Source organism: Vicugna pacos, chromosome 2 (genome assembly GCF_048564905.1).
Source record: "Vicugna pacos chromosome 2, VicPac4, whole genome shotgun sequence".
Classification (NCBI taxonomy): Eukaryota; Metazoa; Chordata; class Mammalia; order Artiodactyla; family Camelidae; genus Vicugna; species Vicugna pacos.
In genome coordinates, this window is record NC_132988.1 from 95,663,337 (window position 1) to 95,688,127 (window position 24,791).

Genomic DNA, 24,791 nt, shown 5'->3' on the forward strand with positions numbered 1-24,791 from the left:
CGGCGGCCGCGGCGCGCCGCCCGAGTGACAGCGCCGCCCGCGCGGCCGGCGCCTGGCAGCAGACGCGGTGCGGGCAGCCGGCGGGGACCGGGCAGCAGAGGCCCCGCGCCTGGAACGCACGCGTGAGGACCGAGCGAGCCGGGCCGGGGGAGACGCCGGCGCCCGGGATCCCCTGCACGCCTTGCCGCGCCTCTCCAGCTCCGCTGCCCGCGCGTGGGGCGAGTCCCGGAGGCCGCGGTGGGCTGGGCGGCGGGGCCGGGCGGGAGGACCGTCTGAGGCCGGGCCGGGGCTTTCCGGCACCTTTCCGGGTACGTTTCCAGCGCGCAAAGTGTTCGGCTCCGGTTTCTGCCCCTTGGATTTCGCTCTCGCTTGTGGGCGTCTAAAAGGAAACCAGAAGCGGGTAAGTAATACAAAAACTCCAATTACTAATGGGATTTGGCTCAGCGGGTGACAATCCGGGTAGACAACTAGACTCTCCTCCTGGAAAAGGAGCTGCCCTTTGGGGAGTTTCAGGCACCAAGTTATTTATTCTGTAGTGATAATGAGTTTGCTGGGGTTTCTGTTCTCCCCCGCACCCTGCTCGTTATGCACTTTGAGACGGCAGGCCTGTTAATTAACTTTAATTACAATCATTTGGCCTCCGCCTGCTGGAACCCAACTTCATACTCCTGGACCTGTCGACAGTGAGTTTACCAGATTGATCTTTTGGAGACAGGTCTCCAGGGAGAAAGGATACCCATCTCATTAAGTAAAGTAAGTTCATCCTGGCTTGTTTTCTTAAACGTTTCCCTCACCTCCTTGCGGCGATCTGGGGTAATTTTGATTTGGGGGAAGGCATCGTGAAATTATATTGTGAACTATATAACCTTTGATAATTAGAGGGAAATTAGAAACTAGTTTGTGTGGAATAATGACATTTTCGACTTTTGAACGTTTGTATGGTGATAATAACATATTTTTCTTTGTGCAAGGTTGTCCTTGAAGTAGGCTTATATCCTTTTAGTTAAGAAAAATGTATTGAAAAATAAGCTATTTTTAAGAGTACATTTAATCGGATGTCATTGTGATTACCAATAATAGTGTTGTACTTACAAGCTCAGTATTGATTTCTCCCGCACTTAAGCGCTAGTTTATGGAACATTGCCCGAAAGTAATTGGAAGATGAAATTATGGCTGTTTTAAAAAGGAAGCTAACTTTTTAAGGGGGAAAAAAAGACAAATACTTTTAAACTCTTAGTTGTAACTTTAATGCACTTATAGAGAAATACTGAGGGGGAAATTCTCATGACATTCCACTATTTAGCAATGTTTAAAAAAAAGGAAAAAGTAAAATGGGTCATGGAACTAGGCTAGAGCCTCAAGTGGAAATATCTCCCTGGCTCCTTTTCAAACATATATTTAATACATAAACACTTAAGGTGGGTCTTAACCCAAGGGTGTTTTATATAGACTTGACTTGTCAGTACCGTCAGATTTATTTAAATGGAAATGTACCTAGAGGGAAAGTCAAATGACTCGTTAAAACTTATTTATGTGGGCGTGCATGTGTTTGTAGTTTTTCCTTCCTCTGGAAGCCTGTCAGATTTTATATGGATTGTCCATGGAAGGAGAAGGTGAGGGTACATTTAAAAACAAGCATATATATATTTTTTCATTTTTCCTGTGTCTTTTGAATATGAAAAAAATTGAATGAAAGATTTATTAAATTCTAGTGGTTTACAATTTTCAAATTTTCACACATATGATTTCATATAATCCCACGAGTCTTTTCACACCCCTTACCGATATATTGCCCCTTCCCCATCCCACTCGTAACCACTAGTTCTCTGTATCTGTGAGTCTGCTTCTAAAAACAAATTCTTTTTTTTTATACAAATTCTTAATCATCTAATTTCACTACAAGTTTCTAGCAGTGTGAGGCTCATAGATACTCAATGAGTACTTTACAATTCAACTACTTAGTTACTGTGGTTAAGTATAGGGCTCAGATTATAAAGAATTGCAATATTTTTGGAAACTCTTAACATTAGTGCCATAAGACTGTAAAAATTTTAAAATTCTCTTAGGACTCTGGGTTATAAACTTCATGGTATTCAAGAAATTATTTATTTTTGTTTTGTTACTTTCTACCCCACCTCCTTGCAACTTTGGGAAAGGCTGGTGAAAGATAATATAAAAATGCTACCTCTAAATGACAGCCATTGCTTTTAACAAGTGGTTCTTTTAACAAGTTTTCTTTTAACAAGTTTTTTCCCACCTTCACTTGTTGACTCATTGAGTCCAATCTTTGTACTTTCTAAAATGAGGGATTTCTGGAGTTTTCTGTAAAATTAAGTTAAGAATTTCTTCTTAATGTTGGAAATAATTCTTAGCTTAGACCAAATGTGACTGATGAGAGATTAGAGGCTATAAGATGTCTTCTTAATCTTTTCTGTGAAGGCCTGGACCACTGTAGTTTATCATTTTAAGTTTAAGTATTATAAGTCAGACTAAATTCATATTGTAGTGGCACCATTTTGCCTACTTATTTCCTTAATTGAGATAATAGTTGATGGTACTTTCTTTATATGATCCTTGCTAGTTAGAAATTTGACCTGTGAAATTTTGTTGAAGTTTTGATTCAGCATAATTTACTTCCTTACCTAGCCTATGGAGGGAACAGAGGAGCCCTGACTGGGGTGGAGTAGTCATTTTGAGCAACTTCAGGGTAACAACTACTAGTGAAGAGTGGGGAGAATTATTTTTCTGCCTTATATCATTTGTGCACAAGGGGGCTGGGCAGCTCAGGGAAGGACTCAGAAGACTGTGTATCTTCCCACATGGTTCTCACAAAGTAGAATGCAAAAACAAAAAAAGACTTCTGGTTCCATCACGTAGCTTTAGGAAGAGGAGAGAATGGTTCAATCAGTTTGGAGTTGGAGAGGTGATCAGGGGAAAGTACAAGAGAAATGTGATCTCCCTGTCTCCATGCTGTTTATCGGGTGATGGGCTCCTGGGGGTGGTCATGGTGTGAGTAGTTGCTAAGACACTTGCATAGCGTCTGATGAGAGTATCTTAAGTTCAGAATCCTTAGCCTGGCCCCTCCATAGCCAATTCCAGCTTCCTTTTCTGTCATCACCTTTCGTTACCCATTGAGCCCTAGGTCCATCCCAGCTCTTCTCATCTCCTTGATTGCCTGGAGACGTCTTCTTCCTCATTGCCCCCTGAGTGGCATTCCTTCGACTTTAGGTGCAGCTGTCAGTGCTTGCTGCATTCCTTCCTATACATCGTGAAACTCCCCTCCACACTCCTTCACCGCTCTCTCCATCCTCAGAGGTCTCAATTTCTGCATGTTTCACTTATATTCATGGAGTTGATTTGAGATACTTAAGAGTTCCTTGGCACTCATGAAAGATGATGGTGCTACTTCTCTATGTGAGTAAGTGTAAAACAGTACTTCAAGTGTGAATTATGTGAAAGTCAAGGTCACAAAACTTGGTTTGTCTCATCATTACTCTTTAAGTGCTTTTATTGGGTACATTTGAGTCTTCCAGCTTTGGTATTCCTCTTTACTGGCACTTACTGACTAGTGAAGAACTGACCATATGCATGTCATTGTCCCTTGCTTAAAGTCATGTCTAACCTGCCCCTTTAGATTTTAAACTCAGAGAGAGGACATTGCATGTTCACTTTCTTTATAGCAGTTAGCACTGTTCTCAAATAAGATAATAGGTGTTATCTTGACTTGCAAATATTTCTCAGTGTTATCGTGGGGAGAGTAGTTAGTGGTCCTTAAATATTTATTAAATGAATAAATGTAAATAAATGAGTCAATAAGTTGGGAGACATTTGCTGAGATACCCTCCATCTAAGGAAAGGAGACTTTAATGATTACAGAACCAATAGGAATAAGCCCTCAAATTCAGTTGGAAAAGAGGTCAGGGTGCTATTTATAAATGCAGAGAGAGGAAACCATTCACAGTGGGCTATTTTGAAATATCTGGTTGTCAGTCTAAAAATGTGACTCAAAGTCAAAGAAATAGTGGAGTATACATTTGTATTAAAAATTTAAAATTGATAGATATATATAAATGCACATATCATAAGTGTACATTTTAAAATCTTATTGTTGAAGTGTAGTATCGTGCTAATTTTGACCTCAGTCAATTAAACATTAAAACTGTTCAGTGTAGCATGAAATGGAACAGAATTCTATTGTATCAAGAATTCTAAAGGGCCTGGTTTTCTTTTCAGCTGTCAGAATACAGATGTGGCTAAATGGTGGGGAGGACTAGGAGGGGGCTGGCCCAGAGGGAGGGAGCAGAAGCAGCCGCCCAGGTTTTAGGGGCTCCCCAGCAGGAGTCCCCCAGGTGATGCAGGCTGTGGCTTATGATGCCATTTCATTATCCCCACTCCTGCTCTTGTAGGAATCCGGGAAGATGAAATCTTTCTCTGGTTGCCCAAGAATTATGGCTCCACTTGAAAGGTCTCTGAATTAGAACTGAAAATGAGTCCCAAACATTAGCCAGTTAACTTAAAATCTGGATGGACAGTTTGAAAGAGAAAAGACTAACGGAAGCTAAGGTGATTTTCAAGCCACATAACTGTTGGGGTGCCATCCAAGACACCTAACCCAGCTGTAACACTAGTAATAACTTCTCATAATAGTAAAGGAATGATCACTACTGGCCTTCACTGGACCTGGAGATGGATAGCAAGTTCTAGATTTTGAAAGAATTGTGTTTTTCAGATTGCACAGCAAGTAAAATAATCAAAACATAACTTAGAATGATCTTCTCTCCTTGATCCGAGGGGTGGAATGCTTTTGCCCAGAGCCTGTCTATTTTCAGCTCAAACTTCCGTTATTCTTCATCCAGCAGACATTAATTAAATGCTTATTGCTTGCCAAGAACTAAGATCTTTATGCATATTTACTCATTTCTTCTTCTAAACAGTCCTGTGAGGTAGGCATTCTTGCCATCACTGCTTACGGATGGCAGTGGTGCAGCTCAGAAAAATGAAAGAACTCTCCCAGGTTTATGCAGGTACAACGCAGCAGAGCTGGGATGACTGGTACTCACTGTGCTGTGTCCCAGGTCTAAAGTCTTCAGGTAAAAAATCATTCTTGCTACTCTAACCACATCTACATTTTACTAAGCTGCTAAAACTATGTTTACTGCTGCGTTTGCTTTGTAGGTTTATGAGAAGAATAATTTACATCGCCTGTTTAAAGGAATGTAATTTTATTAGGCAGTCAGGAGAATGCCAGTCACACCAAGTGCAGTAATACAGTATGAATGGGACCAAGTACAACATTGTATGCAACAGACGAATTAATAATCAGCAAGTGTTTTTTTACACTTCAGTTCATGTCGGGTACATGCATATTTATTCATTTCATCCTCCAAACAGTCCTGTGAGGTAGGCATTCTAAATACCTTATATATTTTACTTGTTTAATTCGAACAGAAATCTTATCAGATATGTTATCCTCATTTTACAGAGTTGGAAACTGAGCTTCAGGGAAGTTAACGTCAGGTACACAGTGAACAGGTGGGAAAGGATGGGTTGGAATTCAGGCAGCCTGGCTCTAGAGCACTGTGCTTTGTGTACTGCTGCCTGGGTAGGAAGTAATGAGGTGTGGAAGAGGGGAAGACTCAGGGATGTGGTGGTAGACATCTGTAGGACTAGAATTGGCCCCTCAAGGAGAGAAAAAGTTCAGGTATATTACGGAATTCAGTTCTAATAAAAGCCTAAAAGCCAGCCCAAATCTTCTAGTCTATCCTGTCTCCTCCTTAGTGCAGGAAAAATGCACATAGCATAAACTTGATGCCTTTACTATTTTTAAGTGTACAGTTCGGTGGTGTTGAGTGTATTTACATTGTTGTGAAACAGATCTCCAGAACTTTTTCGTCTTGCAGAACTGAAATTCTATACCGGTTAAATAACTGTCCCCTGTCCCTCTATTCCCTGTCCCCTGCCCCTCACAACCATCATCCTATGTTCTATTTCTGTGAATTTGATGACTTTAGATAGCTCATGTAAGCAGAGTCAGACAGTATTTGCTCTTTTGTGAGTGGCTCATTTCATTTAGCATAATGTCCTCAAGGTTCATCCCTGTTGCAGCATATTACAGTAAGTCCTTCCTTTTGAAGGCTGCATGGTAGTCAGTTTTGTGAATATATTACCTTTTTTAATCCCTTCATTCATCAGTGAAAGTTTGGGTTGCTGTTACTCTGTTTCCTTTTGTGTCACATTTAAACTTAAACCTTTAAGACCATGATCAAGTACCTTTTGAAGCAATACATCAATATCGTCTATTCTAATCAAGCTGTGTTTTTGTTTGTTTATTTGCTTTAAACCATCACCGTTGACTGCTCTGGTGGGCAATAAATACTTTCATCGTATATGACTCTGGTTTCATACTGTTGTAGTATATCAGTTGTTTTAAGAAACTAAATTCTGTATTACCATTCTTTATACAGGAATTTCACTAATGTTCTCCTTTAATTTATCATTGGCTCTTAAATCTCAAGCAAATAAATGTAAATGACTGTAGGCTTCCGAATTTACCCACATGCGTGGACACATAGACTCACAGACTGAAAAGGTTTGTAGACTCTAGTTGGCAAGGCACAGGATACTTAAGCAGCATTTCCCTAGTGACTCGAAGTGCTTGTGCCCAGCTCGGCAGTCAAATGAGAGGGAGAGTGTGAGACCCTTGATGTCCTTCTACTGTTAAAGCAGTTGGGTATAGCTAGTAGGAGGCGTCACAGTTAACAGCACCAACTGCGGAGTCCTACTCTTAGAATTATGGAATTTATCCACTGTTTATCTGCTGTGTGACTTTGGGCATGGGGCTTGCTTCCCTCCCAAGACAGCTGTGAGGATTAAATGAGATCCTACACAGATGGTTTGTGAACACTTTGCAAATATAGGCTATTACTATTAGCAATATAAGTCTGAGGGTGCATGAGAAAGGACGGATGTGTTTTGATGGGTGGGAGAGAGAGTGGCCAAGGTGGAGGGCGTGGGGGAGAGGAGGGCAGAGCCTGTGGGTGACCGTGGCTCTGGGAGATGGCCAGGTTGAGGGAACTGGGCTTCCTGTGTGGGGTTTGATTGGGGGAGTGTTGCCACAAGCTAAGGTAGGTGACTGATGGTAGAGGAGAGAGGTGCTAAATTACCAATTGATCACCCCGTTCTGGGGCAGTAGGGTTCTTGACCTCTGACCTTCAGTAGTCTGCTCTACCCTATGGGATGGGCTATTGTGACAACGAGCATGTTTTCTCAAAACCACTTCCTCTTCTGCATGGTTGTGGGGTGCAAAGTGAAACTGTTTGTCTTCATGAATGTGTGGAGTTAATATCTTGGTGTTTAACAGCAAGTTTGTTTGATATGCAAATACAGTGATACCGATTTCTCGTGACTATTCTGTACTGAAGCAAAGGTGGAATTCTCTAAGACCTGCAGCCTAAACTAACTAGTTTGGCATGTCATTTATATGGAGCTCTCCGAGTTTTTAAGAGATGAGCTATTTCTCCACATTAGTAACGTGAAGTCGAGGACACTTCTTTTAGTCACCTATAGTGCCAGGTGTCCTATGGGGATAGCGGATTAGTTGTAGAGATTTGGAGGGATAAAAATTGTACCTGAGGTTTCTACTTTGGGTGACACTGTAGGATGTTATAATGGTGCCACTCAGTCATTATGACCAGCAAAAGCAGTTTCTCACACATTTCTGGGTTTCCCCCTAGGAGATCCACTCAGTTGGGGGGCTCCTGTTCTGGAACACAATAAATTTTCCTTGTTAGAGTCTGTAAGACTTGTACTGATAACATTGAAAAGTTTCACTCCTCATGTGCAGCCTAACTTCTTTCTATTTGGTACATACTTGTCTAAGGTTCCTTTCAGTCCTGTGATCCTGTGATTGTTAAGCCTATTATTTCGACACATTCGCAGGTTTCTAAAAACTCTAAGGTTATTATGTTTCTGATTTTAAAGTGGTGTGCTTTAAAAAAAAATGGGTTAGACTTGCGAGTGAGTTCAATTGTACTATGCTACTTTTCCCTCCCATAAGATATTAAAATCAAGCAAAGGTGATTCCAGAAGTTGCCTGCACTGAATAATTAATAACCTTATGGTTTAATGAAGTTACTCCAGGTTTTCGGTTGTTTTCTTTCCTAGTTCAACTAGCGAGTAAGACAGAGTTCTGCTAGTAATGGGTGGAGGATGGGTGTTTTTTTGCTTTTTTTTGTTTTTTTAACTTGAGGCATTAGGAGGAGGAAGGCTGTCCCAACTCGTATTTTTTTTTAATTAAAGTTGATTTACAATATTATATTAGTTTCAGGTGTACAATATAGTGATTCAGTATTTTATAGGTTATATTCCATTTAAAGTTATTACAGAATAATGGCTATACTTGCCTGTGTGGTACACTGTATCCTTCCTGCTTATTTTATACATAAGAGTTTGTAGTTCTTAATCTCCTTCCCTGTCTTGCCCCTCTTTCCTTCCCTCTCTCCATTGGTAACTACTAGTTTGTTCTCTATATCCATGGGTCTGTTTCTGTTTTGTTATATTCATTTTTTAGATTCCTAATATAAGTGATAACAGAGTATTTTTCTTTCTCTGCCTGACTTATTTCTCTAAGCATGATACCCTCTGGCTTCATCCATGTTGCTGCAAATGGCAGAATTTCATTCTTTTTTATGGCTGAGCAATATTCCATGTGTATGTATATCACATCTTTTTTGTCTGTTCATTTGTTAGTGGACACTTAGGTTGCTTCCATATCTTGGCTATTGTGAATAATGCTGCTATGAACATTTGGGTGCTTGTATCTTTTTGAATTAGTGTTTTTATTTTTACTGGATATATGCCCAGGAGTGAAATTGCTGGATCATATGGTAGTTTTGTTTTTAGTTTTTTTGAGAAACCACCATACTGTTCTCCACAGTGACTGCACCAATTTACATTCCTGCCAACAGTGCACACAGGTTCCCTTTTCTCTACATCTTCACCAACATTTGTTATCTGGGTTCTTTTTGATGATAGCCATTCTGACAGGTGTGAGGTGATGTCTCATTGTGGTTTCAATTTGCATTTCTCTGATGATTAGTGATGTTGAGCATCTTTTCACGTGCCTGTTGGCCATCTGTATGCCTTCTTTGGTAAAATGCCTATTCAGGTCTTCTACTCATTTTTTGACTGAGTCATTGGCTTTTTGATATTGAGTGTATGACCTATTTATATATTTTGACTATTAATCCCTTATCGATCATATCATTTGCAAATATTTTCTCCCATTCAATAGGTTTTTTTTTTTTTGTGGATGGTTTTCTTTGCTGTGCAAAAGGTTAATTAAGTTTGATGTAGTCCTGTTTGTTTAATTTTGCTTTTGTTTCATTTGCCTTAGGAGACAGATCCAAAAAAAATATTGCTACAGTTTATGTCAAAGAGTGTTCTGCTTATGTTATTTTCAAGAATCTTATGGTTTCTGGTTTTATGTTTAGGTCTTACATCTATTTTGAGCTTATTTTTGTAAATGGTGTGGGAAAATGTTCTCATTTCATTGATTTACTGTGGCTGTCCAGTTTTCCCAGCACCACTTATTAAAGAAGAAAGTATCATTTCTCCACTGTAAATTCTTATCTCCTTTGTCATAGATTGACCACAGTGCATGGGTTTACTTCTGGGCGCTCTGTTCCTTTCCTTTGACCTATGTGTCTGTTTTTGTGCCAGTCATTCAGCAAGCATTTACTGAGCATCTTTTATATGCCCGAGAGTGTCCTAACTCAAGGCCTAGAGCAGTGAACAGGAGACAGGATCCCTGCCCTCTTGTAAAAGTTCACAGATACCAGGTAGTAACATGCCATGAAGACAGAAGAAGTGAGGGTGGGGAGGAATGAGGCACAAGGCATGCTTATCTGCATAGCACCATGAGGGAAGGCCCCTCTGAAGAGGACACATTGGAGCAGAGACCTACTAAGTGATGGAGTGAGCTGTTAGCTATGGGTATATGTTGACGAAGGAGATGGAAGTGTGGGAGGTCAGGTCCTGAGGTAGATAGGCCAGCTTGGTGCTGACTGAGTGATGGGGGTGGGGAAAGCCAGGGAAAATGCAGTTGAGAAGTTGCAAGGAGTGATGTGGTGTGACTTCTATTATGAAATGAATCATTCTTGCTGCTCTATCGGAAATATACTGCTTGTGGGGGCAGCGGGCCAGGACAGAAGCAAGGATATCAGTCAGGAGGCTGTTACAGAGATCTAAAATAGATGAGATGGTGGCCTGGACTTGGATGTGAGCAGGAGAGGTGGTGAGAAGCAGCTGGTGGTGCTTTCAAGGTAGAGCTCCATAAGATAATAAGACTATGGTTATTAAGTGATATCGAAAACCAGGCAGGTAGCAGGTGCTCCTAAATGCTTCTTCCCTTCTACTTTTACTTTCTCTTAGAAATGGGTCAGGATAGCACAGGCAGATGCACATTCACGTCTGCCAGGCCAGCTGTTTGTACCTTCTCTAAACATGCACTGCATATACGTCACATATGATGTTTCCAAACGAGTAATTTGACTGGCAGTAATTGGGCAGCTTATGTGGGCTGGTCATCATCTTGGCAGATTTATTATTTTATTGTGGGATAATCAAAATAATTATAATGGCAGATATTTATTTAACATTTGTTGTGTGCAGTTGGTGCTCTAAATGTGTTACAACAGTCCTGTGACGTAGGTACTGTTATCACTCCTGCTTTCCTGATGAGGAAACTGAGGCACAGAAAGGTTACATCCTGGGATTTGACCCATGGTGTTGGCTTCAAAATCTCAGCTTTTACGTTGCACTGTCCCACTTCTGTAGGTGACTCTGGAATGAGTAGACTGTGATTAAATGCTGTAGGAATGCAGAGAAGAGAGTTTATTTCTTGTCCTGTAGGGAGCTTGTAAGGGAAACAGCATTTGAGTTAGGCGTCAAGACTAGGAAAGATTGCAGTTGTGGGAAGATAATGACTTAGTGATGAAAATAAATAATTATAATGATGGAAATGAACATATCCTAAGCCTTCACCATGGACTAAGCACCATTTTAACACTTAGGATGGATTATCTCTGTGAATCTTCACCAGCACTGAGGACCTGTGAGCGTTTCTGTTTTGTGGGTAGGGAAACAGACACATGGACGTGTGCCTGGGTTCACCCTGCTGGAAAGTGGAGGACGTAGGGTCTGAGTCTGACTCCAGGCTTGTGGGCGCTGTGTTGGGAAGTGCATCCCTCCTGAGGGCGGAGAGTGGTGGCCTTAGGCTGAGGTGGGATGGCATAAAGCGTCTGTGGGAAGTGTGAGGAATTTACAACTGTAATTACTGAATTTTGTTGCATATCCCAGTCTTCTTTGGAGTACGTTACAAAAGCAGATTCCTGCATCTGCTCTCAGCAGCTGCTGCTGAACAGTCCGACCACTGACCGGTGCCCAGAGAGCCACTAACCTAGAGCACGGCGTGTGCACCAGGTGCCCAAGTGGAGGTCAGAACGTGGAGGGCTTCGATTTCATGTTGAGTTTGCACCTGGAGACTTGTATAGAGTTGGGCATCCCCATCTCTTTGCGTCTGATGATGGACTTGGGGCCAGAAGCCTCTAAGGAAGTGGATCTGTGAACACTCATGGACGGTCAGATGGTTAAAAAGTCTGGAGATGGAGCCAACATGAAAGCGCAGAGAGGGTTGTAGGGCTTGTAGGGCCCGTGGGATGGAGCCTTTCTGGGTCATGAAAAGGAATCTGGTTCATTAGCATGTTTACTGATAGTGAAAAGAGGTGGCTTGGTCAGAACATTTGGTATATCCATCCTTGAGTCAGCCGCTCTGGAGGTTTATGTGTAATGGAAGGAAAGGGCTTCTGTGTTAAAACACAAAGGCTCACATATGCACACACACACCAGAAAAAAATGAACAGAATGGGCCTCCCAACTGCTTCTACCGTCCCTACTGGCCGATCTCCTATCTCATAAACATGTCCCAAGCCCTTTGCAGATTTCTAGAATCCTAGCTTTAGATGTATTTGGAGAAAGGAGTGATCCATTCTGTTTTAAGGGTTTGATAGGAAGCCTTCAGAGAAGTCATACCTACCTATTCATAATTTTAAATAGTGCATAGGATTTTGCAAAATGTGTAGATTTGCCAGCAGATACAGCATATGCAAAATATTTAACAGTTTGTTGTCTGGGGGAAATAAATGCTAATTAACAAAAGGAGCTAAAGTCAATGATGTGCCACAGGTTAAACCTGAGCCTGAAGTCAGTACATGGGAACACTGTGCTGCAGGAAATATGTATGAGGTGTGGAATCTGGTGCATTATTGCCATTTACATTAATAGTAGCTGTTCTAGTTTTTATTGGTGGACTGGGACCAGACTGCGGGGGTTCACCATGAGGAGCTTTTGGACTGTCTTGTTCAGGATATGGAGTGACAGGCCAAATTTGGATTTTCAGTTGTCCGGTAGTACTTGGAGACTGGGCTAACGGATTTGTTCAGAGGTGGCTGCAGTAATTCAGGCAGGAGATATAATGAGGGCCTGAGCTGTGGCAAAGGCAGGAAGGAAGGAGAAAAGCATTAGTTCAAGATTTTCTCATGGTTCTGGAGGCTGAGAAGTCCAAAATCAGAGTTCCAGCTAATCTGGTGGTAATCATTTTCATTTTGTGATGTGCAAAAAAATTAGATAATGAGGGTTTTTTTCTTTCTTTCTTTTGTTCTTTCATTCTTTCGTTCTTTCTTTCTTACGTTCTTTCTTTCTTTCTTTCTTTTTACAAAATAATTATGTAGAACAAGAATAGTATATCTGAGATTTAGTTGTATGTGTGTGTTGAGGTTTAACTTTCTCCTTTTTTTTCCCCTGACATTTTGTCATTTTGAATGACGGAGGGATACCTTACTGACAAAAGCATTTCCTGCCTTTCATCTCTTGCTCATACTTTGCTTCTGCAGTGCTGCGTTGAATACTATCTTTTCCCCTTGTTCACACACTTGCTTGTCAGTGTTGGCAGATGTTTTTGAATAGTGCAGGCAAGAGCTTCAGGGTGGGTGGCGTGTAGCACAGGGAGACCCTGAGTTGTATCTTTCCAAGATCTACTCTGAGATGTGATTTCCAGAAATGTTGCATCAGTGCTTGTTCAGATAAATATACCTTGTTTGGGTATGTCTCATTTTATTACTTCAGTGCATGGTCCTTATGCACGTTCTCTACTTTTTTCTTTTTCTTGACGCATAACATACAGAGATTTGCACACGTTGTTCATTTCCACAAACTGAACACAGCCATGTAAACAGCACCGTGATACATCAACTTTTAAAATACTTGAATGTTGTTTGTGAGAAAAATGAACCTATGTGAATCTGCTGTGTGTAAAGACAATGTGACCTTTAAACTTTTTCCTTTTACTTTCATATTCACTTACTTCCTGTTATGTAATGTATAGTTAGTTAGTCTTTTCTTATGTAATGATATTGCACATGTAATGCTGCTGCATTTTTTGGAATGAAAGTTATTGACCTAAGAAATATGTTCTAAGTGCTTTTTGAGAGAGTCTTTGAAGAAAGTGGCGTAAAGAGGTGAGTTATTCATATCTAGCTAGGTACTGTTAAGAAGAATTGTCTAAAATTTGCAAGTCAGAAAGAATGTGCAGTGTGTTCTTTCAGTGCCTTGTCGGGGCTGCTGTTTAAGGCTCACCCCTGGGGTATTTAACTCTAAGTCTTGCGCTCTGCTTTCTGTTTACCATTTGGTTAGAGCCCAGAACGGGGAAGTGCCCTGCTAGCTTATAAATTTTTGTCTAGTAGAAAGATATCCCCAAAGGTTATGGTTTTATTGCCCTGTAGGACCCTAACCAGTTTTTGTTGTTGTTGTTGTTTTAAATCTAACCTATCTGCCTTATTCTGACACTAAAAAAAAAAAAAAACCTTTTATAATAGACTGTATAAGCCTGTTGCACAGATGCCCTTGAAAGTAGCCTTACCACATTACTGGTTCCTTCATTAATCATGAATACATTTTTTTGACACGTGCTCATTTTACATTTGAGAATCATTTTTCACCTTTTTGAAAATCACAGCATTTCTGTCCCGCTCCTTCCCCCGCTAGCCAGGCACTGACCATGCAGAGTAACGCACAAAGATTCCAAATGCTCAGTGAGCACAAGGAATCATCCTCATTTCTATTGTGTTTCTTCAGAGAACATTTATCATATAAAACCAGTTTTAATAACCAAAAGTCCTAATACATTGCTTTTCTTTTTTTTCCAGGCTCAAGCACATAAAGCATTCACTGAGGAGAAAAGAACATTTTGAGTAAGCGATAGAGGGAAAGGCAGTACAGACGTGCATCCTCCTGTGTGTGTTTCATTGCACTGCCTCTTTTAACTCCGCTTAGTAATGAAGCCACCATTATGTCCTCAGTCAGTGAAGTAAATGTCGATATCAAAGATTTCCTCATGAGCATCAATTTGGAGCAATACCTCTTGCACTTCCGTGAATTTGGCTTCAACAACGTGAAGGACTGTGCGGCGATAAATGACAGCGTGCTGCTCAAAGTTGGCATATCACCCACGGGACACCGGAGGCGGATACTTAAACAGTTACAGATAGTCTTGTCAAAAATGCAAGATATCCCAGTATATGCAAATGTCCATAAAACAAAGAAGAATGATGAGACTCCAAAGGACCACCCTGCTCCATCTTCTGATCAGAACACCTGCATAGAGCTTTCAGATTCCCCTAGTGTTCAGACACCTAGCCCAGTGCAGTTGGAGACTGTTACAAACAATCTTGATCCAGATGAGGCTACTGTGGGAAATAGCCAGCCTCTTAAATCAGAGGATAAGCTGACTCTTCCTAAACACAACTTCCCCATTCCAGAAGAAGAACCACACCTGAATTCAGATTCTTTATTTGGTAGCAAAATTACTAAAATAGAATCTTTGATTGCAAAAGGGACTCTAGACTGTACAACTGAAGAAGAACAAACAGAAAAAGTTGATTTGAGCTCAGAAAATGTGAGCAGGCTTCCTAATGCGGACGCTGAACTCCTTTCTGCCCCTGGCTGCTCAGTATCAGAAGCAAATGCTGGAAATGGGACGAATGTTGTATTAGACAGACCACCAGCATCCCCATTCTTTCAGTTTCAAGGAGAAATGGTTGTCAATGAGTTGTATGTTCCATCCTCACCAGCCCTGACACTTATGAGAAGTCGTAGCAAGTTGGTTTCAAGACCATCTCGATCGTTTATGCTAAGACATCGGCCTGTACCAGAGATTCCAGGATCAACAAAAGGAATTTCAGGGAGGTAAGGATTTTTACAGTGGGCCATATATATTTAATTGGGGGAATTTAGTTATTTTTAAAAATTTTATTTTCACTGTTCTCTTCTAAATTTGACATATTCATGTGCCTATTCAACCAACCTTGTCTTTCTTCTAAAGCTTTTTTGTCATGCCGTCTCTCTGTACACCACTTCCCAGCGTCTGTTTCCAACTTATAACTGCCTGGGACTCTCCTGTTTAACTGAGGGAGTTCCTTTTCCTTCATTCTACCTGGATATTCCTTCCCCAGACCTTCCTCCATGCCTGGTATTCTGTTCTTCCATGAGTGCACTTCTTATATTTGAATTGTGGACTCTGAATCCCCACTAGGTTATTTGTCTTTTGGCAGGAGCCGCATTCCTAGTGATTACATCTACTGCCCGACACGATGCCTGGCATGAATTAGTGATTCAGCGCGCAGCTAGTGAGCACCTGCTCGGTAATGGTCACTGTGCTCGGCCCAAGGCGGTAGACAGGTGTCAGGGGACTTGGAGTGTAGTGTAGAGGACGTGTAAAAAGTTACAGCTGAACAGTGTGAAACCAGATCCACGGGAGACTGGGACTCTAAAGAGGGGCCCTACCAGCGGGTAGGGTCACTGGTACCCAAAGGTGACTGTGGAGTCTGAGTGGAGCTGCCTTACAGCAGAGAGAGCTTTCAGCCATTTCTCAAAGTTATACCTAACGTGGTTTTCTCCAGGGTTGTGGGGGTTTTTTCCTTCCCCCACTGAAAGCTGACACTTGTCTGTCTGCTGGAAGTCATGCAGTGGTTTAAGTTTGACCGTTACTGCTATGGCACTAAATTCAAGAACAGATTCCTGCCGGGGCTCTAGACTGGCATTTCTGCAAGTTTCCCCCTCACCCTTGTATCCTGCTGCTGGCTCTCTTGCCCATAAGCCCTGTTGGTAATGGCAGTACAAGATCTTGGTTGTATTTACAAGAGATAATGTGGAAGTTTAGTATTTGCAAGGCGAAATGTGGCAATTTACAAGACCATGTTAAGTATCTCCCATTAGAGCATAAACTCTTTGAGGACAGAAACCCTAATTGATTTGTCTTTATCTTGGCATCATAAATATTGAGTATTTATTGGGAACTCAGTAGTGGTGGTGGTATTTATTAAAACACCCAGAAGCTGGCTTGACTTATAATTTTTCATGGGTTGTCTAATTCTCACACTGGTCCTCCGAAGTAGGTATTTTTCATCCATTTTCTTATGAGATAACTGAGCTTTAGATTAATTTTTCTAGGGTCACGTGTGTTGTAAACTTGGGTTTCATTTCAGTACATCTGACTCCAGAAGCCACGTTCTTAACCACTCATTTAGTAAATATTCTTTAAAATGTAGATTGCATATATAAGATCTGGAATATTTCTTAGGAACGTAGAAGATGACCAGTTTTTGTATGACACTGTAGCTTTAGCATATTTTGCTAATTTTAAACAATTAGAGTACACGAGAAGGATCTGCCATGAGTACACACATTAAAACTGTGTCTTTGCCAGAGCAGGGTCCTTTTGGGAGCCATAAAGATAACTTCAGATCAGAAATCCTTGGCTCATGTTTTTAACAAGATGTGCTTTTTTTTGGGTAAATTTTTGAGCATCATTTGGTGTTCATTTAGTTGTAAGTGTAAGCTTTGTGTCATGTGGAAGGTTTGTTATTCACGTTGAGACTCTTGAGTCCTTGAAAATTAGAATTGAAATAATGTGAAAATTAATAGTAAATTACGTAGCACTCACCAGTATCATAGCACTGCCAGGGAACCCAGTGTCTCCTCTCTTTTCTTCTTTGATTATGGCAGTAAATAGTAACTATGTATTTATGGTGCTCAAATTATAAAATGAGAGCATAAATAATTATTTTCAAACTTCACTGTCTATTTTTCTTTATGATCCTTGCCTGAATTACAAATAGTAATTGCCAGATTTTACAGTTATAATATAACTTTAAGAATAAAACTGGGGATTATATAATCTGAGAGTCCCTCTAGTCAAATAACATCTAAATGATATTTTAGTGCATTTCTCCTTGTATTGAATAAAACTGTTTCTTTGAGGCCGGTGCTTTTAATATAATTTCTTTTTTTTAACATTTTTTATTAAGTTATAGTCAATTTACAATGTTGTGTCAAATTCCAGTGTAGAGCACATTTTTTTAATTATACATGAACATGCATATTAACATAATTTCTTGTTAAACACTCCATATAGCTGTTGAAAGGAACAAGATGCTAGATACATATTTCTGATGTGAGGAGCTTTGTTTCCGTCTCCCTGGACCTGTACCCCACCCCCTGGAAGTTTATCTGATGCAGCTGACTCTCCAGTTTAGTGGGTTATCTTTGTCCTTGCCTTGGGCTTCGTCCCTGAATTCCTGCCTACTCCTTTTCTTGGGGAGGCTGGGCTGGGTGGGGCTACACTGGACCTTGGACTTCAGGATCTCTTTTTAACTCCTGTCTCTTGAGGGCCGGGTCCGAACTAGGCTTGACAGCCTGCTCCTTCCTTACCTCCTCAGCTTGGAGGTCTCCCGTAGAGGTCTCCAAGCAGAAAGCCAGCTCCCCCGCAGCTGCCCTTCCCTGGGAGTCATAGATGGGTCTTGTGATCCTTAGTGCTCGAGGCAGGATGGAACAGGTCTCACTCAGCTACTGAAGAGGTACTTACTCTCCTCCCCAGTTTCACGATTTTCATGCATCTTTCATGTAACTGTTTTATCCTTGGCACAAGTCACAAAGCCGTGTCTTTTAGGTGTCATGCCTTTGCCTGTTTCAGGAGAAGGAAAAATAAGGAAGCAGAGGTAAAGGAGAAGAGGGTGGTCGGCAAGGCAGCACTTGATTGGAGTCCATCTCTTATAACTTATTATAAAACCCACGTGCTGTATTGACTGAGGGCTGTTCCCCAGTTTGAAATTGAAACCTGATGTCTCAAGCCTTTTGTGAACTTTTTATTAAAAGTAAGAATCTTAGATATTTTTCTCTAGATGTACATAGACATGATATAGACATTAAAAAAGGACTAATGCTATTTTAGACTTTAATGTTGAAATATATGTAAGCAAAAAATTACAGAAAATCATAACTGGTTGTTTGCTACGTTGAATAAGAAAAATACAGAAATTCATCGCATCGTTTTCATGTTTAAGAAAAACTGCATTTCATGCTACAGCGGAAAAATGCTTAACATTCTAAAGTTCAGATTTTTTCCCTTTAAAATGGCTTTCTATAAGTTCTATAAAAAAATGGGTTCATCATTTCAATATTTGCAAAATTTTGACTTGAACATCAAAATGCTGAATCAAAATAATCGTTTGATGTATAGTTAGAGGATAAAAGTATCTATCTGCTTGATACTTTTCACAAGTAAAAAGGAATTACATTTGTACTCATTTTTCATAATTAAAGAAGCTCCACTTTGAAAAAAATTTATTTTTAACAGCAACTCCTGCTAGTTGATGAAAAATTGTTTCATGATAATGAGGTAGAGTTTTGTGTTGTAATCCATCTGTAATTATTTATTCTTATCCCAAGGACATTTTTTGAAACATTGAAGATTGAGGTTTAATTATCTGTGCATTGTAAATCTCACATTCTTGGTCTGTGCTGTAGTTAATGCCCTCTCATGTTTTCTGACTTTGTATTTGTGTGTTCTAGTTAGACGTTATGTAACCTCAAGGCAGTTTTCTACTGCTGCCTAATGACTGTGGTGTTTTTCTTTTGAATCCAATTCTGTAATGACCTGTAGTTAGTCTGTTATGAATTTTAAGAACTGCATTTTTTTAAACAAGCATTCTGCGTAATGATGTGGTCCATTTATGGAGTGTTATTAATGATTTTTTGGGCATGGCTGCCTTGCCTGGGTAATGTGTGTGCATAGATCCTAAAGAGAAATCTTTAACGTTAATTAACCTTTATGCCACTGCTTTTCTTAGCAATTTTAATAGTTAAAAAAAATGTGAAAAAATAACATCTTGTAGGTATGTTGAAGACTCGCTGTAATCAGAGTTATTTTTTGCAACTTGGTGTTTCATTTAATATTTTTGAGATTTGTTCACATCCATGCATGTATTTTCTTTTTCGTTATGAATGAAGAGTGTTGATACTTTTAAGGACTTGGAGACCGTTGTGTCTACTCACTTTTCGAGGAGAACCAATCATTCTTTTCTCTAATAAAAAAGAAAAACAGTTGGCTGGTTGTAGCTGGCTCTTGACATGGTGCAGGGCACACCTTATTCTCTCTAAAAGCATCATCTTGTTAATCCTCATAGTGTTCCTAGGCTGCAGGCCCTGTTTTTATTCCCCTTCAATAAATAAGGAAACTAGACTCAGGACAGTTGAGTAACTTGACCAAGATCACCAAAACATAATAACAAAAGAAGATGATAACTACTGCTTTTCTTTAAGGGATTTTAATTTTTGCACGTCAACCATGCTTTATAGTTGAAAATTAAAAGCAATCTGCAACCTTTAGGGTAATTGGTGGGAAAATAAAAGAGCAGAAAAAGGCAGAGAGGAAAGAACTTGGGCTTTTGCACTCAGGACAGAATTGACCTTGAATGCTGGCTTTGCCTCCTATTAGCTGTGGGACATGGGCTGCCACAGCCTCCTTTCCTTATTGATAGGATTAGGACACCGGGTGCTACCTCCAAGGGCTCTTAGGAGGATGAAATATGAGATGTAGATATATAAACTTATGCTTTGGGCATAATAGTTATTAGAATAGAAAATAGCTGGTGATAATTTATTCATAGATAAATGAGAATATAAATTGCTAATCACCAGTTTTCCAAACAACTTGTTTCTTGTATGGAGCTAATCTTTCATCGACAGTAGATCAAATGAACTTGGCTGATACATTTGGTAATTGCTTGCAGGTGAATATTGAATGCCACAATCAGTAAAAATCATTGCAAACTTTTTCTTTACATTTGTAAGACTAAGAGTAAAAACCAACAAAATATGCTTTAAAATACTGCTAATGGGTATACTTAAGAGTTCAAAATCTTTATTTTTAAAGTTTGCCTGTTTTAATTTTTTCCTTCAGTAAGGTTGAGTATTGTATTAAGTGTTGTGGTTTAGAACAGGGGCTATGGAGCTAGACTGCCTGGGTTTGAGTCTCAGGTTAGTTACTGACAAGCTGTGTGCCTGTGGGAAAATGAACTAACTGCTTTGTGTGCCAATTTTCTTCTTAAAAAATGCAGATAATAATAGTTTTCACTTCTTAGGGTGTTTGTGACTATACACACGCACACGCATTTATATTATGACTGTGTGTGTAGATTTATAAAATTTTGTCTGACATATAGTAAATGCTGAATAAGAATTAGCAATATTTATTATTAGCACAAGTTACTGAAAAGGTAGAAAATTTGAGTGCTACTCTACTCGGGGTTGAAATTATTACTATGTACTTGTGTCAGTGGCATGCAGACTTGAGGAAACAATTATAGCTATATAACAATGCCCAGAATCTGGAAATAATGAACAAATAAAGGGTGAGTTATTTTGCAACCCCTTGGTAAACTTGTACTCCCTCCCCTGCCAAAGATGACTTCTATCCTGACTTTAAATAATGATTATTACATTCTTGCCTTTAAAAAATGTTTTACCTCTTAAGTATGTCCCAAACAGTGTATTCTCTTGTGGACTTAAAAGTGCAATCATATAGTAAATATTCTTTTACTTAAGCTCATTTTGCTAAACTTTGAGACTCATCTATGTTGGTGCCTCTGGTTATCGTCTGTTTATTTTCACTGCTGTATAATATTTCATTGTATGGATATACCACCATATCCATTCTCCTATTGTTATATTTCATATTCTCAACATCATCTGGTATTTTTACATATAAATGATACATGTGTAAACACATATGTAAATCAGCTTTATTTATGACTAGTTTACATATAATAAAATAGACTAAAGTTAAGTATAAGATTTGAGTTTTGACAAATATATGCACCCATGTGACCACTACCACAATCAAGTTACAGAACATTTCTATTCCCCCTCCAAAATCACCTTTGCACATTTGCAGTAAATTGTCCTGTCACCTGTATTGGGCAACCAGTGATCCTACTGTAAATTAGTTTTGCCTGTTCTAGAATTTCATATAAATGGAATCATAGAGCAAGTGATGTTCCATGTTTGACATCTTTTACTCAGCATGATGTTTCTGAGTTGCATTCATGTGGCTGCATGTCCGTTTGTGGTTTTGGTTGTTGAAGAGTGTTCTTTAGTGTGCTTCTCCCACAACGTCTTTAATGTCTTGCATGTGGACGTACATTTGCGTGGTTTTGCTTGCAGCATAGCTTTGTCCATGTCTGTTGAATATACTCCTAGGAGTACAATTGCTGTCATAGGAGATTCTTGTCTTCCACATTCATAGGTAGTACAGAATGGTTCTTATCATCAAATGATCCTGCTCAGTTGTGCCAACACCAGCAGCGCATGTGCATTCCTTCTGTTTCACACACTCAGCAGCATTTGGTTATTTAAAAAATTTTAGCCATACCAGTGGGTGGATAGTTCATTGTGATTTTAATTTGTATTTTCTGATAACTAACAAAATTGAGCACATTTTGATGCATTTATTGGTCATTGACTGTGTTTCTATCTTGTTTTCTTTTATGTGGTGCCTTTTAAAGTCATTTACCCATTTTTTTTAGGAGGAAATAGGTAGGTTGTTGTTTCGAATTGCATTTTCTGTTTTTTATAGTGATTTTTAAGAGTTACTGATGCCCCATGGGTATAAGCACATTGTGGAATAAATAGATCTTTTCTCTTTCTGCATTAGTGCTTTTTTATTCCTTGATGGTGACTTTTAATGAATAAAAGTTCTTAACTTTAATTTAGTCAAATTTACCATTATTTTCCTTTAGAGTTAGAACTTTTTGTGTCTTAAGACATATAAAGATAGTCTGTTTTACCTTCTGCCTTTATTATCTGGCCTATCAGGGTGGGATTTATAATCCACCTTGAATTGATTTCTATGTATAGTTTGAGATAGGAGGAAAGTTCTTTAATACCAGTTGGATATCTAAGTGATCTTATTAAGAACATGCTTTGCTCATTGCTCAAGACTTGCATCTTTGTCTTAAGTTAAATAGAAATTGAGTTCCTTTATGTACGCTTCATTCTACTTCACTGATCTCTTATTTGTCCTTTTATCAGTAATGTAGTGTCTTCATTACCATAGCTTTAAAAATAAATCCTCATACCTGGTGGAGCAAGTCTTCTCACTTTGTTCTTCAAAAGTGTCTTAGTTATTCTTCGTCTTTCGCTCTTGTATACGAATTTTAACATCAGCTTGTTAAATTCCACATACACACCCACCCCTGTAACTCTGTTGATTGGGATTGCATTGATTCTACAGGTTAATACAAGTGGTATTGACATCTTTGCAGTATTTAGTCTTTCATATGTTCCTCCATTTAATTAGATTTTCTTTAATTTTCTTGGTAATAATTTCTAGTTCTTACAAATTTTTGTTAGATTTAATCCTGGGTTTTGATTTTTTTTGCTACTCTTGTATGTGATATCACTTTTAATATTTCATTTTGTTAACTGATATTTGGGGATATAGTTTATATTTTATGTATTGACCTTATAAACAGTAACTGTGCTAAATTCATTTTTAAGTATTTTGAAGTATAATATTTGCATAATAAACGGTACCAATTCAAAACATATAATTTGATGAGTTTTAAAAGATATGTAAACCTATAAAATCATCACCACAGTCAAGAAACAGCAGCTCTGTCACCCTTAAGAATTTCTCAGTGTCTTTTTAGAGTCCATCCCTCTTTCAGACCCCTTATAGAATCATGTAGGATGTACTTCTGTGTGCCTGGCTTTTTTTGCTCAGCGTGATGATTTTGAGATTTATTCATATTACTATGTTTCGTATTAGTTTGTTTCTTTTTAGTAGTTTATTATTTCCCCTCCTCCAAGCTTGATAGTAATCCCTTGAGTCCCTATACCACCTTCTGTTTGTCATTCACCTGTTGATGTACATTTTGTTTGTTTGAAGTTATTGATTATTGAGGGTAAAATGCTATAAAGAAAGACTACAAAAAATTTGTCTATGGGCATACATACGTTTTCAATTCTTTTGAGTTTCTCGAGTTGGATATCTGGGAGCTTAAATTCACTTTACCAGAAAATGTCAAGCAGTATTCCAAAGTGGATGTATCCTTTTACCTTCCTGCTGGCAATATTTAAACATTCTAGTTACTCGGCATACTCTCTAACACTTGGTATTTATAACCTTAAATTTAGCCATTCTAATGACTATGTGGTTAGTATCACATTTGTGTATCCTCTTGTATGGTGTCTGTTTAAACTTTTGTCCATTTTTAAACTGAGTTATTCCTGTTACTAGATTGTAAGGGTTTTTGTTTGTTTTTTTGTTGTTGTTTTTAATTCTGGAAACAGGTCATTTGTCAGAAATGTAACACCATAAAGGTCCAACTTTTTCTTTTTTCTTTTTCTGGTTTTGGTTTTGGTTTTTGTACCTTATTTAAGAAATCTTTGCATACTGAAAGGTTGCAAAGATTTTCTTCTATTGTTTTCCAGAATTTTTAGAGTTTTAGTATGAACATTTAGGCCTAAACTGCATTTTAAGTTAATTTTTGTGTGTGGTATGAGGTAGGTTGATCCTCATGTCTCTTTTGCATTGAGCTGTCCAGTTGTTCCAGCAGCACTTGCTGAAGAGGCTATCCTTCCCCCACTGACTTGCCTTGACATCTTTTTTCAGAAATCAGTGGAACATAGATGTGTGGGCATTTATGTAGACTTTTTGTTTGATTCCATTGATTTACGTGTCTATACTTTCACCAATACCACGCTAATTTAATTGTACTTATTCATAAAGTATAAAACTTCCGATTTTGTCCTTCTTTTAATATTCTGACCATTCCAGGTTGTTTGTATTTGCATGTAAATTTTAGAGTCACCTTATCAATTTCTCCAAAGAAGCCCACTGAAATTTTGTTTAGGATTATGTTGACTATATATCAATATGTGGATAATTGACATTTCAACAGTATTGAGTCTTCTAATCCATGAACAAGGAGTATCTATTTATTTAGATCTTTAAAATTTTTTTTCTCGACAATGTTCTATAGTTTTCAGTGTGCAGATCTTGTCCATATTTTTATAAATTTATATTTCATGTTTCTGTATGCTATTGTAAAAGTTGTACTTTCAAACTATTTTTCCAGTTGTTCATTGCTAGTATTTAGAAACACTTAATTTTTAAATATATTTCTCCCTATCCTGGGACCTTGCTAGGTTGACTTAATAGTTTGAGAAGCTTTTTGGCAGACTTTTTTTTTAGGATTTTGTATTGATTAGATACAGACTTCTTATAAGACACCTTCCTTTCCAATCTGCATGCTTTTTATTTCTTTCACTTGTCTTAATGCACTGACTGCAACCTCTGAAATAAGGTGAATAAAATTTGTGAATCCCACTTACTT

At 38.9% G+C, this 24,791-nt stretch overlaps 1 protein-coding gene across 3 annotated transcripts in view; it reads left to right on the forward strand.

Annotated features, from left to right (window-relative positions):
* The first annotated feature begins 673 nt into the window (after positions 1–673).
* ARAP2 (ArfGAP with RhoGAP domain, ankyrin repeat and PH domain 2) overlaps positions 674–24,791 on the forward strand; it is a 162,737-nt gene continuing 138,619 nt past the window's right edge. For all 3 annotated transcript variants that reach the window (XM_031686924.2, XM_072945370.1, XM_072945364.1), the window contains exons 1-2: positions 674–753; positions 14,262–15,300. In XM_031686924.2, coding sequence (XP_031542784.1) covers positions 14,405–15,300 — 896 coding nt within the window. In that variant the 5' untranslated portion in view covers positions 674–753; positions 14,262–14,404. The remainder of the gene's footprint in view (positions 754–14,261; positions 15,301–24,791) is intronic.